General features: G+C 37.8%; 1 protein-coding gene across 1 annotated transcript in view; it reads right to left on the bottom strand.

Moving 5' to 3' along the window:
* The window catches only part of LOC129730472 (putative inorganic phosphate cotransporter), a 41,128-nt gene extending 22,426 nt beyond the window's left edge, over positions 1-18,702 (bottom strand). The window contains exon 1 of the mRNA XM_055689816.1: positions 18,104-18,702. Coding sequence (XP_055545791.1) covers positions 18,104-18,206 — 103 coding nt within the window. The 5' untranslated portion in view covers positions 18,207-18,702. The remainder of the gene's footprint in view (positions 1-18,103) is intronic.

Here is an 18,702-nt window from a genome sequence, read left to right as displayed (position 1 = left end):
AAAAGGTAAGCTGAGTTTAGTTTCGCAGCATTCAACCAATCGCCAGTTCCCTTCTTTAACTGATAGAAGGATGGTCCGTGTCGTGTGCCATTTTGAATGCATGCATTATTACTTTCACTAAACAGATTTTGAACACAAACTCCTTGATCAATAGGTGAAGTTTTCCTCAAACTTTTGCTAACACATCATTTCAAAAGCAAACCAATAAATGAACTAAAAATCAATTGGAAAAGTAACAATAACCCATCACAAATTCGGTTACAGTTCGTGATGTTCCCTTTTTTCACAAGCTATGCCATTTTCCCAGTTTCACAAGACGCAAATTGTACGAATATTGAATCTCACCAGAACTATGTTCGTACTGACTACTGGCAGACATCAGTATGTAGTTCACAGTGCGGTTGTAAAAAGAATTACCCGTCTTTGTTCAAGTGTTCCAACATTTTGAATGAAGTGTATTGAATTTTCTGAAACGAATTCAGTATTTTCAGCAGAATACGCTGAATTTTTTTATTGAAGTCGCAGAAAAAATCAAACTTGATTGCACAAAGCCGAAACTATTTTTTTTATTTTATTAGTGGCCCCAAACATCTCTTAATTTATTGGTCTTGTCAAATCAGTATACTAAGATCGATTTTTACGCTGGTTTTTTACGCGGCTTCTTTTACGTGGATTCCGGAATTTACGCGGATTCCAGAATTTACGCTGTTTTTTTTACGCGGATTCCGGAATTCACACGGTTTTTTTTACGCGGATTTCGAAGTGGTATTTTTTTTTTCACGCACATTTCGGAATTTCTCTACTCGGATTCTGGAATTTACGCGGATTCCGGAATTTACGCAGTTTTTTTACGCGGCACGTATACCCCGCGTGAAAAGCGACTTTAGTGTATAATGATTTGAATTGGAGAACCTGCTTTATGCACTTTCCTTTACAGAGAGCTCAGAACGACGATTATCCAGAATAATTTTTTCTGCTGTTTGGTTTTTAACATTTATTTTGAAATTTTACCTTTACTATCTCTTTTAGCACATTTCTTACCATTTCTATCTTTTCTGGCATGTTTGGACATGGCCGAGTTAAGTGAAACAGTGTCAAATTACTTTTTTGCTTTTCGTGAATTTACTCCTTTTTTCCACAGAAATAATTTTTGGTTACACCACTGCCTCATTCAAGTGACACAACTAAAGAAAATAATTATTTTAAGTTCGTTGAAGGCAAATTTGTAAGAAAAAAAATGTGATTTGATTATCCGGAAAATTCGACTATCCGGAGTGAGTCCGACCTGTATTTGGAAGTCACGAAATATTTGGTTTATGTTTCGCGACTTCCAAATACTGGTTCCGGAAATTTGGGTGATATTAAGTTGTTTTTGGGCGTTTTTCAAAAAACCAGAAGATCCTTGGTTTCTATGCATCATCTCGATTACGGAAATACCCATATTGGGTGGTATTTGGTCACTTTCGGCTGTTTTCCAGAAACTGGGAGTCGCCATTTTGGATTTCGAAATGGCAAGTGGAGTCACTTTCTGGCCACTGAATTTCATTTTGGTTCCGAAAATACCCATTTTGGTATTCATTGACTGTTTTCCGAACACCGGAATCTTGGATTTAAAAATGCTATGTAGAGTTAATTTCTGGCCTCTGAGTTTTAATACAGTTCCGGAAACATCAGTAGCAAATGCAAAAACCTAAATTTTTAATCTTGGATTGGCGTTTGGAGTCGATTTTCGGCTGCTTCGCATCATTCCGTTCATTCATTGCTGTTTGATTTCATTTGTATGGGAACCCTCTCTCCAAGAATAGGGGAGGAGGCTGTTGAACCTCTATACATGTTTTTGTTAATCTCGAAACCTCCACATGCCAAATTTGGTTTCATTTGCCTGATAAGTTTTTGCGTTGTGCAACAATTTGTGTTTCATTTGTATGGGATAAGTCCCCCCCCCCCCCCTATCCAAAAGGAAGAGGTGTCAAACCACCATAGAAGTATTGTTAGACTCCAGAAGCCTTCAAATGCTAAATTTGGTTCCATTTGACTACATTTTTAAGTTGTGCTGAAATTTGTGTTTCATTTATATGGAACCCCTCCCTTCCAGAAGAGGGATGCGTGTCTAACCACCATGAAATTTTTTTCTTGCTCCCAAATACCTTCTAATGCCAAATTTAGTTTAATTTACTTGATTAGTTCTTGATTTGTGTAGAAATTTGTGTTTTATTTGTGTGAGATCCCTCCCTTTCAGGAACGGAAGAGATATCAAACCGCCATGGAAATATTGCTGGCCCCAGGAACCTCCACATGCAAAACTTGATTCCATTTACATGACTAGTTTTTAGGTTGTGCAGAAATTTGTGTTTCATTCGCATGAAACCTCTTACTTCCAGAAGAGGGAGGGGTGTCGAACCACCACGAACATTTTACTTGCTCCCAAAAACCTTGGCATGCCAAATTCAGTTTCATTTCTTGATTAGTTCTGGACTTGTGTAGAAATTTGTGTTTTATTTGTGAGGGATTTGTGTTCACGAAAGGAAGGGGTATCGAACTACTTTCCGAGCGAAAATAATCAGATTTTTGATGAACGGGTAGGATAAGAATATCTTTAAAAGATAAGCAATAAATTTTACTAGAAAAACACTTAAAATATTGAAATAATAATGGCTCAATTAAGGGTGGAAATAATACTGTCTTCCTTATTTCGACATGCTTCATTTCGAACAAGAGCTATCATCGAAATAACGCCGCGAATCAAAGTTACCATAGTTACCATAAATTTGTTATTATTGAGTTATTGTATAAAATTGCTGCTAAAATGGGAAAACCGCCGGAAATGGGTAAAAAATATACTGAAGCAGCTGTTACTGAGTGTCTTCAAGCAATAACAAGTGGTGTTTCGACTAGAGAAGCTCGCAGGCGCTCCAATGTTCCACGATCCACCGTAATGTTCCGTGCAAGCAGCAAGTGGTCCGGAAAACCACGAAAAGGCAAATAAACTGCAGCGGTAGCTACGGTTGAAGAGATGAATTATTTAGACCTGGCCCAAATAAGAAAATTGTTGTGGTCAAAATAAGGAAACGGTGGCCATTAAAGGAAACTGAAGCGATGATTATTATTATTTTTATTATGAGAAAATAGAGGTATTATGTAGTTGCTTTTCATGCAGAAAAGATGATAAACATGTTACTTCATGTTTATACATAATGAAATACTTAATTCAGTTTAGATATTTACACTTTTTCTTGCAAAATTTTCAGCTACGCTACTAGGTGGTCCATTAAAGGCAGTTATACGCTATGTAGAGTCAATTTCTGGCCTCTGAGTATTCGGGCAGCTTTGGCTGTTTTCCAAAAACCTATAGTTTTAATCTGGATTGGCGTTTGAAGTCGATTTTTGGCTGCTTCGCATCATTCCGTTCATTCTAGGCTGTTTTGATTTCATTTGTATGGTAACCCTCTCTTCCAGAAGAGAGGAGGAGGCTGTCGATCCTCTATACATTTTTTTTAAATCTCGGAAACCTCCACATGCCAAATTTGGTTTCATTTGCCTGATTAGTTCTTGCGTTGTGCAACAATTTGTGTTTCATTTGTATGGGATACGTACACCCCCCCCCCCCCCTATCAAAAAGGAAGAGGTGTCAAACCACCATAGAAGTATTGAAGTAGAATACTTCTCTCAGGAAGTTTGGCTACATAGGGATGTGAAATGAAAATCCAAAACCGAAAAAAGTGAAAAATATGTCCAATTTCAAATGCTAATAAATCGGTTAGTACTCGATGGATTTCCTTCGTTCTTGCAGCAATAGATTCGAAAATTTTCTAAGATTCTTCCCAAATGAAGATAATTGTAATTGTATTATTCAAACTATTGTACTATTGAAAATAGTCAAGCCTTGTCAAAACGAAAAATTCGACCTCTGATTGGTCGTTATATGATTGTTTCCCAAGCACGATCGACAGAATCTTATACCTTGCAATTGGAAAGATGCAATTTGGCCTATATAAGAGCCTGTTTTAGCTGAAGCCACTCATAATAGTTCTAGACAGCGACAACAGCAATCATCCCTTAGCAGCAGCAGTAGCAGTGCAGTGGATACCAGCGATAGGGAATAGCGGCCACAGCTGTGTCGTAGCAATGGATAGCGCACTAGTTGCAGCGGATCTCAGCATCGTAAGCAGCTGGGCCAGCTGATGCAGGGACAGCGGATACCAATTGCAGCGTATAGCGGCTACAACTGTGGCATGGCTACGAATAGCGTAGCAGTTGCAGCGGGTATATCTGACCATGAAGCATTTAATCGGGCTTTTTCAAGGCTACTAAATGTTTTTGGAAGAGCATAATGAATGGTTATTAATAAACTGTAACTGATGTTTGATGCTGCTGCAAACGCACAGCAGTGTGATGTTTATTATGATTTGTTGATACTGTGCATAACAAGCGGTATATACGAAACAAATCGGCTTTCAAACAGAAAAGTTCGGCACGTTCTGCTCACGATGCTGAGTCTGTTTTAGAAAATTTACAACACTTCATTAACAAGGCTGTAACGCCGTAAAGAAGACGGTTATGGTTAGACATCACAGCAGAATTTCGATACTCATGTCTACCATCGGCAATATCAAACACGCAACAATCTGCTTCCATACGACACGGGGACGGGAACATTTTCTTCTTCCAAGCCGCGCAACACGATACAATACATGTTATTTTGTTGCCTTAATGTGTGCTCTATCGGTCCGGCTCGACAGAATGTCCACAAGAAATCATTTTTGTACATCCTTGTTACGAAACTGAGAAAAAACTGTAGGAACTGAAAATAAAGGCGTGGCCAGAATGAATGAGATGTATTTTTTCGTACAAGACTATTACGACATACGAAATAAAATTTCGAACGTTGTAGAATGGTATAACTGGAAATAATTTAGCCAAGCCTATTTTTCCAGTTATATCATTCCACAACGTTCGAAAAATTTATTATTTCAGAGTGGATATCGCACGCTATCTGACCATGAAGCATTTATGCAATAATTGAATGAAAATTGCAATTGCAGCAATCGGCCTTTTTTAAGGCTACTAAATTTATTTGGAAAAGCATAAAAAATGGTTATTTATAAACTGCAACTGAGGTTTGATGCTGCTTAAATGCACAGCAGTGTGATGTTTATTACGATTTGTTGATACTGTGCTTAACAAGCGGTATATACGAAACAAATCCGTTTTTAAAATGACTGACACGCAAGCAGCCGGGTTATCTTTCTTGTAAAAGTATTCTACTTCAACCTTGCGGTCGTGGCTTTGCATACAACCCTCCTGTGATTTTTGTTAGCCTCCAGAAGCCTTCAAATGCTAAATTTGGTTCCATTTACTTGACTACATTTTTAGGTTGTGCTGAAATTTGTGTTTCATTTATATGGAACCCCTCCCTTCCAGAAGAGGGATGTAGACACGCATCCATGAAATTTTTTCTTGCTCCCACCTTCACATGTCAAATTTAGTTCAATTTACTTGATTAGCTCTTGAATTGTGTAGAAATTTGTGTTTTATTTGTGTGAGATCCCTCCCTTTCAGGAACGGAAGAGATGTCAAACCGCCATGGAAATATTGCTGGCCCCAGGAACCTCCACATGCAAAACTTGATTCCATTTACATGACTAGTTTTTAGGTTGTGCAGAAATTTTTGTTTCATTTGTATGAAACCTCTCACTTCCAGAAGAGGGAGGGGTGTCGAACCACCACGAACATTTTTCTTGCTCCCAAAAACCTTGGCATGCCAAATTCAGTTCCATTTCTTGATTAGTTCTGGACTTGTGTAGAAATTTGTGTTTTATTTGTGAGGGATTTGTGTTCACGAAAGGAAGGGGTATCAAACTACCATGGAAATATTGCTAGTCTTAAAAAACCTTCACATGCCAAATTTGGTTCCGTTTGCTTGATTACAGGGTGACGTCATAGAAGTGATACACATATTCGAGTGCCCCTCGTTGTGTATTCAGACACAGCATGACAAACATCTGATCATGTTCTGAAAATGTGACGTGTTTACTGTTTATACGGAATAAATACAGTCAGTTTTCAGTTCTGCTCCGAAGAAAATTGCAATGTATTCTAATAGAGAACAAATAAGGGTCTTGCACCTGCAGGGATCAACTAACATCGTGATCAGAAGGGTGCTGTCTCATCTGAATTTAAGCAGATTATTCGTCCACAGTTTCAAGGATACAGGCACGGTTGTTCCCAAGAAGAAACCTGGTAAAAAACGGAGTGTTCGGATTCCAGTGGTCATCAAAGCAGTGACGGAACGTTTCCGGCGAACATGAACATGAGCCACACTTCGATGCAAAATGTTATGAAAAAGGACCTTGGATGTTCAGCTTTTAAAAAGCAGAAAATTCACGGATTAACTCGTAAAAATATTGCCGACAGGGTTGCTACTTCTCGGTCGCTTCTAAAGACGCATGCAGATTACAACCTTATTTTTTCGGACGACAAGTTGTTTACTCTGGAGGCAACTTTGAACAAGCAAAATGACCGTGTTCATGGATCATGTCTTCGTAATATACCAGCCGATAAAAAAGCAGTCGAGCGATATCAAAATGTGTCAGCTGTGATGGTTTATGGGAGGTATATCGACCAAAGGAAAATTACCATTGCTACTTATTGACAGGGGCGTGAAAATAAACAAGGAGTACTACTTGCAACACGTTATCCAAGGCCATTTGCATCCTTGCGCTGAAATGTTTTTTGGGAAAGACAGTTTTTGTTTTCAACGGGATTCAGCATCAACGCATATGGCATAGAACGTTCAGAAATGATGTAAACAGAATTTGCCTTGTTTCATCACTTCATCTGAATGACCTGCATCGTCACCGGATTTAAGCCCGCTAGACTTCAGTATCCCCAGTATCTGGGAATACATGCTAGGAAAGTTCCACGACGTTAGGCATTTGGGTTTGGACACATTCAAAAAACGTTTGGTGAAGATTTGGGACGAAATGCCGAACGGAGTCGTCCGGGCGGCTTGCAATGACTTCGAAAAGTGTGTAAGGGCCGTTATCGAACACAAAGGTGAATGATTCGAACTCTACTAAGTCTATTTTTAATTTTACTACGCATAGATGTTATTGAAATCGATTCCGAAGAGAAAAAGTAGGAGGGTGGTATTCAAGACACGACGCATGACGTTGACTACCGTATTCTTATAAAAAAAAATATTCCATTGAAGCAAATAGTAGAGGTAATTGCAACGCTTCTTTTACAAAACTTCTGTAAAAAAATTTCGAGACACCAAAAGGTACCAGTTTCCGATTATTCTCGTTTACTGGTTAGTCCGTCCAGAATTCCAGCCATTTTAGTATTTTGCAGTAGCCATTTATTACCAACAGCCACCAGCACCACGGGTGAAACCGGCACGAGATGACCGGTACTATTTTGTTCTTCCTCCTTTTAGCTGCTAACACCCGGTACGGTTTAATAATGACACTGATGGGGTGAAATGTTCGAACAATACGTTTTATACCAAGGCTTCGTCAGATAATTAGAAAGAAGGAGGGGCTACATAGATGATGGAATGGTAGAGACAAATGTTTCTTGAAAGCTGCGCCGGCCGCTGTCGTAATATTAACACCAACACAAACATGCATTTTTGCAAGGTTTTTTCCGCTAGCAGCAGCATTTGGTAAAACAGAAAATTCAATTAGCCGCTCCTGTACCAAAATTTCGAGGTGCGGTTTTGGAATCAGAATGATGGGGCGCCGGCCGCTGTCGTAAAATTAACACCAACAAAAAGATGCATATTTGCAAGGTTTTTTTCCGCTAGCAGCAGCATAAACATCGGAAACAGAAAGTGACAACAACAATAACAACAAAGTCAGATCGATTGTATCCGTTAGTGTCGACTGTGCTTGGGAAGAGAGGTAGTGATTGGCTGCGCGGTATGATCTAGACAATCGATATTAATTACCAATTTTTCAATAGTGTATCTCAAACAATAGTTTGTTTTTGTTACATAAATTTAACCGTAAAAGAATTTCTGATCGATTGATGCCAAAACCTCGAAAACCTGATTATAGATGACTGCAAAATAAGCGCTCAAAACCTGACCACTTTTCTCTGGTTTTCCCTGGTTGAATTACTAGATTTCAAATTCAGGGGCCTAACTTCGATATAGACGTTAGTCAACGTCAAAAAACTCTGGTTTGAGTATGACATTAATAAAGTGTATCACTTTCACGTTGCCACCCTGTAGATGTACGAAAAATGGATCTCATTTCGTGTTGGCAACCAGCGGAAAAGTACCAATGGAGTTATGACACACGCAACATGCTGGTAGGATCAGCTGAATTTTGTGCACAAGTAGACAGATAAAATATCGATATTTCATATGATATTTGTTCAAGTCAGAAGTAAAGAAGTGCATTCAAGTGATGGGAAACTTATCAATACTTATCGATAATATCGATAAATGCCGGACATCGATATTATCGTTGATTTTTTGACGTTAGCGATAATTATCGATATTATAAGGGTGAGCACAAGTCAGTGCGGCTGGTTACTGGAGGAGACCCAAAAGAAGGAGACCTCACCTACCCTACCCCAGGAGTTGCTTTTGCCGCTAGGTATTTGTTGGGTGCTGCTATTCGACAAGATTTAGTATTGTTGGGGGTGGTGTAAAGGTTCGCCTCGGGTGTCACTGAGTTTCTGAGAAATAATGGTAACTAAAAAGGCATTTATAGATTTTAGTTTCCTAAAAACAGATGAATTCGACAACTCAGTACTGGAGAACTTTAAGAAAATATCTAAACTTTTTGCACCACCTCATAAAAAGCAAGTCAGACCTTGAGAAATCCGAAAAATCACAAAAATCATGATTTTTTCAGATGATACCAGATCTCGATTTTTCATGCATTTTTAAGCTATCTAACACCAAAAAAAATGTTCGAAACCCGAAATTTTATGCAGCCAACCCCCCTTGGGTGAATTATTGGATTTTTAACAGCCAAACTTCAACCACTTTTTCGATTTTTCACTAGGTGTTTTTTCGGTCCGGTGAAAATTTCGTATAGGGTTTCTTTAAATTACCATTTTGGTCGGCACCCTAGTATGTAGACTTTACTTGACTGAGCAGCTTTGCAGGTACATTTTTTTAAAAATTATCTAGACTTACATTTAAAAAAGACTGAAGTTTTTTTTTGGAAATCAAGAGATGACAAGAGATGACAAGAGAAAAAAAGTCGTCAAGGAATAACTTTGAGAAAGTTGTCTGAATTTCTATTTAAAAATATTGAGAAAAATAAATAATTGAGATACTACAACAACAAAATTTTATCGTAACCTCTATGTGCTCGACAATAAAACACCCTTACGTGCCCCCAAAATGGTCCTTCCCGAAAAAGATTCTACTGGGGCTTCACTAATAACATAATTCTTTGAATGTTATGTGGTGGCCCTGAATAGATTTAAAATGGCAACTGTGGTCGATTTACGGCCTATGAATGTCATCCCGGCTCCGAAAATACTCATATTGGGTGGTATTTGGCCATTTTTGGCTGATTTTTATGAACCGGGAGTTGCCACCTTGGATTTTAAAACAACGTCTGGGGTCGATTTCACGTCATCCTGATTATGGAAATACCCATAACCGTATATATTACTTTTTAACGAGTTCTGAAATGTTTTTCGAATTTGGTTTTTAGATAGACAATTGAGTTGCCTGTAGCTCTTCTGAACAAATCAAAATGGGTACTTTCAAGCGAAAGAAGTCTTTCGAACAAGAGCATGACTTTTTTCATGACCAACTGAACTCACATGCGTCTCATCGACGTCAGTAATGACAAGAATTAGAGAAAAGTTGTCAAGGATTGGCGTATAGAAAACCGTCTGAAATTCATTGATCATTTATTGAAACTCTTCTGAACATTTCAACATGGTCACTTTTGAGAAAAAAAAAGTTTCTCTAATAATAACTTCTCTATTTGAAAATCTCAAATTTGTTCAAAATTCAAATATCCAATATTGTTGATGTTTTATTTTTCATTGATTTCAAACTGTTTTTTCAGGTACAAAAGTAAACAAAGCTACCAAAACAAAGCAAAGCCTTGGTGCTACAATCCGATTCGGAACTTGACCTTCTGTTTATTATACACAGACTTCGCAGCCGACTGTTAAGCGCACAGGACAATTGCGGCGCTAGCGTTACGATCCTACTGACACTAACATTCTCTCCCGTGCTGAGACTCGAGCCTGTGATAACTGGCTTGTTATGTCCCAGCATCGTACCTCGAGACCAACTGAGGAGTCAAGCTACCACTATCTTCAAAAAAGTGCGGTTGAATGATTCAGTGCGATAGTCTATTAGAAGAGAGTGCCTTGCAACCCACGCCCACTTAGCAGTTGCTCAAATCGTCGTTTGAAGCTTTGTTCACAAAACTGTTTACGTACATTAATAATCAGGGTGGCCACTCTACCGGGAAAAGCGGAAAAAAGACGGGAATTCAAATCACCGGAAAAAAAGACGGGAAAACCGGGAAATTAGGTTTCACATCTGGAAAATCATCCTCCTGCATGTCTTCTACTAATGTTGTCAATGAACGAGTTTTAGCCAATTAATTTCTTGAATAATTGGTCTTTTTTTCCAAATTTTAACGATCTAAAATTGATGTCATTAAAACATTTTTTGGCAACAATTTGTTGATATATTTTAGAATTTTCAAGACGATTTCGTTTTTCGTTAGGATGTCTGTAAACTGTTTTAAAAAAGGAGCTACAATCTATCGAATTCCTGAAAAACTGTCATGCTTCCGTTTAGAAATGTATTAAAATTGATTTTTACGCAGTTTTTGGTTTGGTTTTTCACGCCTTTTTTAATGCGAATTTTGGAATTCTCGTGGTTTGTCATGCGGATTTCCAGGAAAAGCCGCGTTTTACACCGATTGTTTTGAATAATATTTCTTTCAAATTGCTTATTCAGAGTGTCGGTTGAATTTATTTTACAGGGCCTTAAGAGATTTTCTCAAACATTTCATGATCCCAGGATCGAAACTTTAAAAAAAAATGTTTCGATAAGACAGATCTCAACGTTTTATGAATTTCCAACACATTTACCAAAAAAAAAAAAATAATTTGAACAGTTCCATGTGAATTTCTTTATTGGTCACTTTGAGGCTCTTTTTCCAGAAGTTCGCTTGAGAACAAATTTTGCATGAGAAGACAAAACTTCTAAGCTCTAATGTAAAACGATCGATATTTAATTTTTTCCCATACATTCCATTGGCATTCAAGAGCAGGTTGACAGAGAGAAAAAGCAGAAGGAAGATTGTCAACGATTTTTAGATAAAAAGGGCGAAAATTGTGCAGGAAGTCTCCACGAAGGTACTTGCGAAAGTCGATAAACAGTTAAAGGAAGAAAAATTTTTGAAGGAGAAATATTTTTCATAGATTTAATAACACTATTCTCGCAAGGATATAAATAAACAGGTATAATGATGTTATTTACATTATTTTTAAAAATGAAGCACCCAGGAAAATTGAAGCCTTTCATCGGGAAAACCGGGAAAAAAGCGGGAAATCGAAATTGATTTTGAGTGGTCACCTTGCATTAAAAAACTCTTACTTGAGTCTATTCCATGTTTCTACAGATATAAATTGGATGTTAGACCTGAAATCGAGTTGAGGGATTCTTCTACTTTTTCGATTGCTTCTAATTTTTCGAGTTTGGCGCTATACGTGGGTTACATAGACTTTATTGTATTAATAACCGGTTTTTTTATTTTCTAGCTAAAACCTATCTCATCCTATGAATTATTTTCAACAAGATTTTTTGCAACTTTTAGTATAGTTTGCAACTCACGAAGATTATTAATTACTCATTGACTGTTTCCGACAATATACGGGATTAAATGGTTATCTATCACTTTATGTCTTAAGTATTTATCGAACCTCTCAACCCACATTTCTCAAATCTCGTCATTCTCACTTTTTATGTCTAACTTATGTCTCACAGGACATCCTACTCTTTTCAACGAGAAAAAATCGCGAGAGAAAAAATCAGTGCTACGGGCATTTTACATTTGTATATAAGAATTTCCAAACAACATTTTTGGTCAGCATCATTATCTAACAAGGCCGCAGTAAGTCAACTGTCCTACGTTTTAAGCTAAATACAAACAAGTTATACATATCAGCATGACATTTTAAGATGGTATTAATTTTACCATGTTGAACCATAAGTTTTTATTATTTTTTCTTCGGCGCGGATTTAGTTTTCACGGCGCGGATCTAGTTTTCACGGCGCGGATCTTCAAAACCGTGGCGCGGATTTTGCGGGTTCAAAATTAAGGTTTCTGTAACAACCCTGTACTTGGGAACTTGGTGTGATCAACCTACATCGAAAATGTTTCGGATTTCATTATTATAATTTTTTCAGAGTAGGATCTTAAACTCATTTTCTTATATTTTTATATTTTTGAAGGACTTAATAGATAATTTTTGCTAAGCTATATTGATTCATAAGAAAAAGGTTCAAATACAGTTAGGTTTTCTTACGCGGGGGATACATGCCTCGTGAAAAAACCATGTTAATTCAGAAATCCGCTTGATAAACCGCTTTAATTCAAAAATTCGCGTAAAAAACCACGTTAATTTGAAAATCTGCATAAATAACCTTTTAGAGAAAATCCACGTGAAAATAATCTGACCTTTTTAGATGTTAATCCAGATAAATTTTCAAACGCAGGTTTGCAAAGTTGCTTGGTTTGATACCTACACACCATGTTCGATTGAATTCTGCTAAAGTGCTGCAAGCTCAAAGAAAATTAGTACCCAACAGGGAAAAAACCGCCAAAATCAACACCCATACTTAATAAATTCATACCTCGATGATTCCTTGGCGAATTTTCAATCTTTGGCTACCAATGAACCCGAATTCTGATTTATTGACAACATATAAACTTAAGTGAAACAGAATGTCAGAAAAAGTTCTACGCGTTGCAAGAATGTACACTTTAGCACACATTCCGGAGATCCGAAACATTTCCAGTGACCCTTGGTCACGTCCAGTTCTCAAGTAATACTAGGAAACTAGGACAGTTTTCCAGTAAAATGAAACCTGTTTTGTCAAAATTGATTTATTTTTCGTGAAGTTTTGGCCATTTAAAAATTGACAGAATTTTGCCTGCTTCAATTATTTCCCTTATAATACAACCTTTAAAATGAACTTCGGCTTGAAACTACTCCGTAGAAAGCACTCCCGGCGTAAAACCCGAAGACTTTCCAAAACAAACTGTTTAACTCGTCCGGTTGTTTGAATTTTCATTCGCAGTATCGTAAGATTTGCCATTCAAGGCCAAGGCGACTGCGTTTGCGGCAATTTGACAGTTAGCCCATACATTTACTGTCAAATTGACGTAACGCAAATGTATCCATTCTGTTTGGGCCATCACTGTCTCTGTTTTTAACAAATTTTTATAGCAAAATTGCATTTGTCGAATAACGTTTACGGTAAAAAACGGACAAAAATCGCCGATTTTTAATGGGTTGTTTACCTTTAATCGCACTGACGAAACTACTCAAGTATCATCAATCATAGTAACCCATGAGTTAGCAAAAAAAAATTTGGCAGCTCTATCAGTCAAACTCTAACTGTGATGGCGAAAAAAGTAAAGCTACTTCGTTCAGAAGTGTGCGCGTTCGAAGAACGGTACCTCGCCGCGTCAAATACGGACATTGTGCGGCACTTTGTGGACGCCGGGTATGCCGGTTCTGGCATCTACAACATCTTGACACTATTGGACAACGATCAGAGCATCGAAAGAAAGCTCGGTTCCGGACGGCCAACGACCCTGAGCGACAAGAAGCTTCAAAGGATGCTGAAGAGGAAGACCGAGGGAAAAGTGGCTGAATCTCTGCGTGCACTTGGCCGAGAGGTTGGTGCATGCTCTAAAACAGTGAAAAAGTATCTGGAGAACATGGACATACATGCAGGAAGCGGCAGTCCCGTCCACTGGTCTCGAAGCTGCAGGCAATGACGCAGCGACAGCGGTTGAATAGGATGGTCAAGTCGATTGGACGACTAGGCCTATCCACCCTGAATGGTAACGACTAGCAGGGCTCTTCGTATTTTACCTCCCCCACGAAGGAAGTGAGCACCGAGGTAAAGTTTATTTCACAGATCAAGTTCCCCAAGAAGGTGCGACTGTGGCTGACAATCAGCGAGAAAGGGATGTCAAAGTTGCTCTTCTTTCGCTCCGGACTGGCCGTGAACGGGGAAATTTATAGTACGAAGTGCCTGACAGAAGTTGCGTCGTTCACCAAGAAATACCATAAGCGCGAAGACACGGTGTTCTGGCCAGATTTGACGTCAGCCAACTACTCAAAGCGATCGTTGGAGGAGATGGAGCGGCTGAATATCGATGTGGTACCGAAGTCGGCGAATCCGCCCAATGTCCCCCCACCTGCTTCCCATTCAGAATTTTTTGGGCAAACTTGAAGCGTAAGATCTATTGTAACAATTTTGTCTCGAAAACGGAGGAGGAATTAATAAAAACAAAAACGAAGAAAGAGCTTGAAATCATGGCTACACGCATGTTTTCGTCCGCCATGGCGATTCCGGTTAACTGCCGGAAGGCCGCACGGAAGCTAACATGATAACCTTTCATGAGAAATTTATCCAACTCAATTATCTGTCATAGTTTTTTTTATCACCATCTGATAAAAAATATCGATAAAAGCCCCGGAATTATCGATTGTTATCGATGTCCGTTTTGGGCGATGTTTCCCATCACTAGTGCATTCCCGATTAATTGGGTATAATAATCTGTCGACCGTGCTTGGGACAACAACTAAGGTTTTATTAGTTGAAACCTGTGTCCTAACAAGACATGGCAATAGAATACTGAAGCCCTATCTTTTTTTCGATTCTAATCGATAAAGCATGGCTTATAAATACATGAGGCATTCATAATTTTATGTTTTCAAGCATTATTAAAATCAAAGCACTTTCGCGGTAACGTTGCATAGTGAAAATACAGTATAGTCGAAAGCAAACCAAGACAACGCTGAGAAAAACGCCATCGTCGTTGTTCTTTGTTTCTGTTTATATACTGTCAAATGATTTCAAAATTCAAACGCTGCAGCTAAAACAGATGGGCAAATTTGTCATTGTTGTTGTTAGTTTTTCAAGTGTCAAGGACGAACAATAATGTCAAAGTAAATGAATTGGTCTGAATTTTAATTTTCGAATTTTCAAAAGATCTCTGAAATTTCCGAATTGCATTGAAAGTGCTATTATATTTGAAAAATCCAGTTTTATCCTGTTCATTTATAAAAGCAACTTTTATTCTTTCCTTTGAGTTCTCTTTTTTTAATGGTACAATAATCAATTTAAAATTTTCTGCATTCGAGTGAATGCGTAGCAAATTTTCCAATCGATTGCTGCAAGGAAGAAAGAAATCCGTTTAAATATGAACCGAGTGATAAGTATTTGAAAAAGAAAAAAATGTAAATGATGTAAATATCTGTAACGGAACATCCTCTACGTAAAAAAACTGCATATACATCATTATTTCAGGCCATACTGTGTAAACTATAAGTGATGAGTGTATATCAAACAAGTTGTTAGTTATAATTTCGTCAAAGTATCGCAGTTTGTGATATTGTTAACTGTATAATGTTGCCATAAAATTGAAAATAACAACAAAACTGATATAAAATACAACTAGTTAATTTTTGCTAGGATTACGTTCATTCCATTAATGACTCTAGATATAACTTTCGATACTCACAAGTAGCATATAGAAACACATAAAAATGTTTAAAAGCGATAGAAACATATGTGGAACCTCCAAAACGTCCACAGAGTTAGTTTTTCTTACTGAGAGAAAGAAGCAAGATTAAAATTGATTCTTATGCATTGGCAAACATTTGTTCAGTTTTGAATCAAAATCAACTACTACATTCGTGGCAAAAAAAATTAACTTGATGATCTTTCGTTATCAATGACGTCCTCTCACTAAATAAATAAATAAATCTCATCCAGGAGTAGCGATGCCACTAGGCTGTTAAATTTTATGTGTTGACCCCGTTTGTAAAATATGATAATCAAATATGTTTCTTAAAACAGACTCAGTTGTGAAATAGCCTCTCGTCTCGGGCCTGCATGTATATAACATGTACGTAAGTACTGACGTACAGATCGAATATATATTCTAAAAACAAAAAAAAAATATGTTGAACTGTGTAATTCAATGTTTCTAGGAAATTGCAACCTTTACTTTCTGTCATAGTCTGATGTGCTGTCTCTCAGTTAGCCTAGAGGTGCAACTAGTTCTGCAATTGTCCTGTATACTATAACGCTTGGCTGTATACTATAACGGAATGTAGCACTTAAGATATGCTTTGCGTAATCTGGACTACGGTGATACAGAAATTTGCATTGCTGCATTGAGACTCATTTTATATTGGATTAATGTCGTTTCGCCCACACTTTATGAAATGTTTTCCAACATCCATCACAATGCTGCTCGCTAGACAACGTTTTGCAAATATTTCGAATTATTTTGACGAGCGTTAACATTTGTCTTCTTCAAAATGCCATATTCATCATTTGGATTAGTCTCATTTTCAAATTTTCAAGGTTTTTTGCTTATTTACGACTCATTAGCATAGAGATAGTTCTCTTGGTTCCTTTTTCGAAACGTAAAAGAATAGTTTTTTTTGTTTCAATCCTCTCACAGTTTGAGTAATCTGTCAGCACGTTCACTACAATTTTTCGGTGATATTAAAAACCAAATTTTGGTATATTACAATACGTTACGGCAAAATCAATACATGCACCTCTATATATTGTATGTTATCACGTCGTAAAATTATCTAGTTGTTTATAACGAAACTTACGTGAATGGTGATAAAACCAACCGGCTGACTCGACGAACAAAAAATTGTTTTAATATTTTTATTGTATATCTTAGCTGTTTTCACCCAGCGATATGGATAAGAGGAAGGAAACAGCATAAACTTGAATATTTTTTCAGCTTAAATCCCAGTTGCGAGAAAGGGGAAAGTGATGACCAAAGAAACCCCTGCTACTGATAAGAGCAGAGCAAAAAATAAAAATAGTTTTCAGTTAATCAACATATTAGATCGGATTATCATAACACACCGGTGTACAACACATCGAATTATCTATTCATTTAATCAAGACAAGCTGACCCTGACTGACTGTGCTACTTTCCAGTTTTACCCATTTGTGTTGAATCATGATAGTCGTTAAAAGTGACAATTGCGATTTTTAGCCAAATGTTCATATTAAAACTACTATTTATAAAACTTTTCCGAACTTTGAAACAAATGTCAACCTGCTGATGCCATAAACATCATACCTTCCATACCGAACTTTTAAATAAGTGCACAATATTTGGTCGCCTGTGGCAACCGGTTTGTTCGATGTCAACGCCGGCTTTTATCATTGCAGAGAATGTGTTAATATGTAGAGCTTGTATTGAATACTAAAGTAATTATTTACTGTGCTGGTTCAGTAAGGAAACAGTCGCTTTTCACTTTTCCCACATTGTACTGACTGCATTGCATTATTTTACTGAATGATGAATTAAAAAAAAACTCATTCGATTGAATTTGTAATGTCGTAATACGACAAACGGTCCCGAAAAAATGCGATTGTGTGTGAATCGAATGACTAAGTCCAACTTAACCCAATTCACTTGTAACGACTGCTAATTACTAGCGTTTCAACATATCCATTTGCTAATTTTTGTACGAGATTCCGTTACGCGTCTGTTGTTATATGTATTTCGTTTCGACGATGAATCAGATCGACCTTCGTCCCCATGCAAAATGTTTCGTACATTCATCACTAGTTTCGAACTACAGGAAGAACAAAACTACTGTAGCGAAACCTGTTATCCTTATAGACGTACCTAGAAGTATTTCTAAAGTCAAGCGTGAACGGCAATTCGAAGGTCTCTCCAGGTCATTATCCAAGTTTTTTTTTTCGGACAATGCCAAAAACTCTAGCTTGGGTGCTCTAGGAGAAAGGGTTGTTTTTTTTTTAAAGTTGGTGTGATTGATATGTCTAGAAATACTATATGTATATGATACTAACGTGCTTTGAGATCGGAACATTGCGTTTTCTCCTGCGACTTGTCTTTACTGTAACCATTCATTTCGATGGCTTTTCCGTGAACTGCTTTATCGTGATTATTCATTGTGGTGCACTTTCTTCGCCACTCAGCACTTCCTGTAACACCTAACACCGAACTCTTGCGTTCAAAACTTAATCAGTTTGACTACTTTCCAGTTACTTCTTCGTTTCATCACAAATCACTAGTTGTTGAACAGAACATTTGTCAGACCCAGGTAAAATTATTGACAATCAGTACTACCGCTGCGGTATCCAGTCGATGAGGTAACTATTCGTCGATCTTATCACTGTTTAATTCAAAGCCTCGGCCTGAGGTGTACGTAGACCTTTAGCTAAGGTTCTGCACTACTAGTTTGGTTAAGTATACCGAGGACCCGGGTGCTCTCCGCTGTCGTTCCGACTTGAACGGAAGCAACAGTTAGAATGCGCGCTCGATTCAACTGATGCCTAAACTACGCTTACAACACGCCGTCGTCGTCGTCGTCGTCGCCAACCGTTGAGCTACCGTGCATTGAACAAGCGCGACTACTAACACCAACCGATCGACACGACGTCTACCG

This window comes from Wyeomyia smithii, chromosome 3, assembly GCF_029784165.1.
Source record: "Wyeomyia smithii strain HCP4-BCI-WySm-NY-G18 chromosome 3, ASM2978416v1, whole genome shotgun sequence".
In the NCBI taxonomy this organism is placed as follows: Eukaryota; Metazoa; Arthropoda; class Insecta; order Diptera; family Culicidae; genus Wyeomyia; species Wyeomyia smithii.
This window is presented reverse-complemented; position numbering and strand designations above follow the sequence as displayed.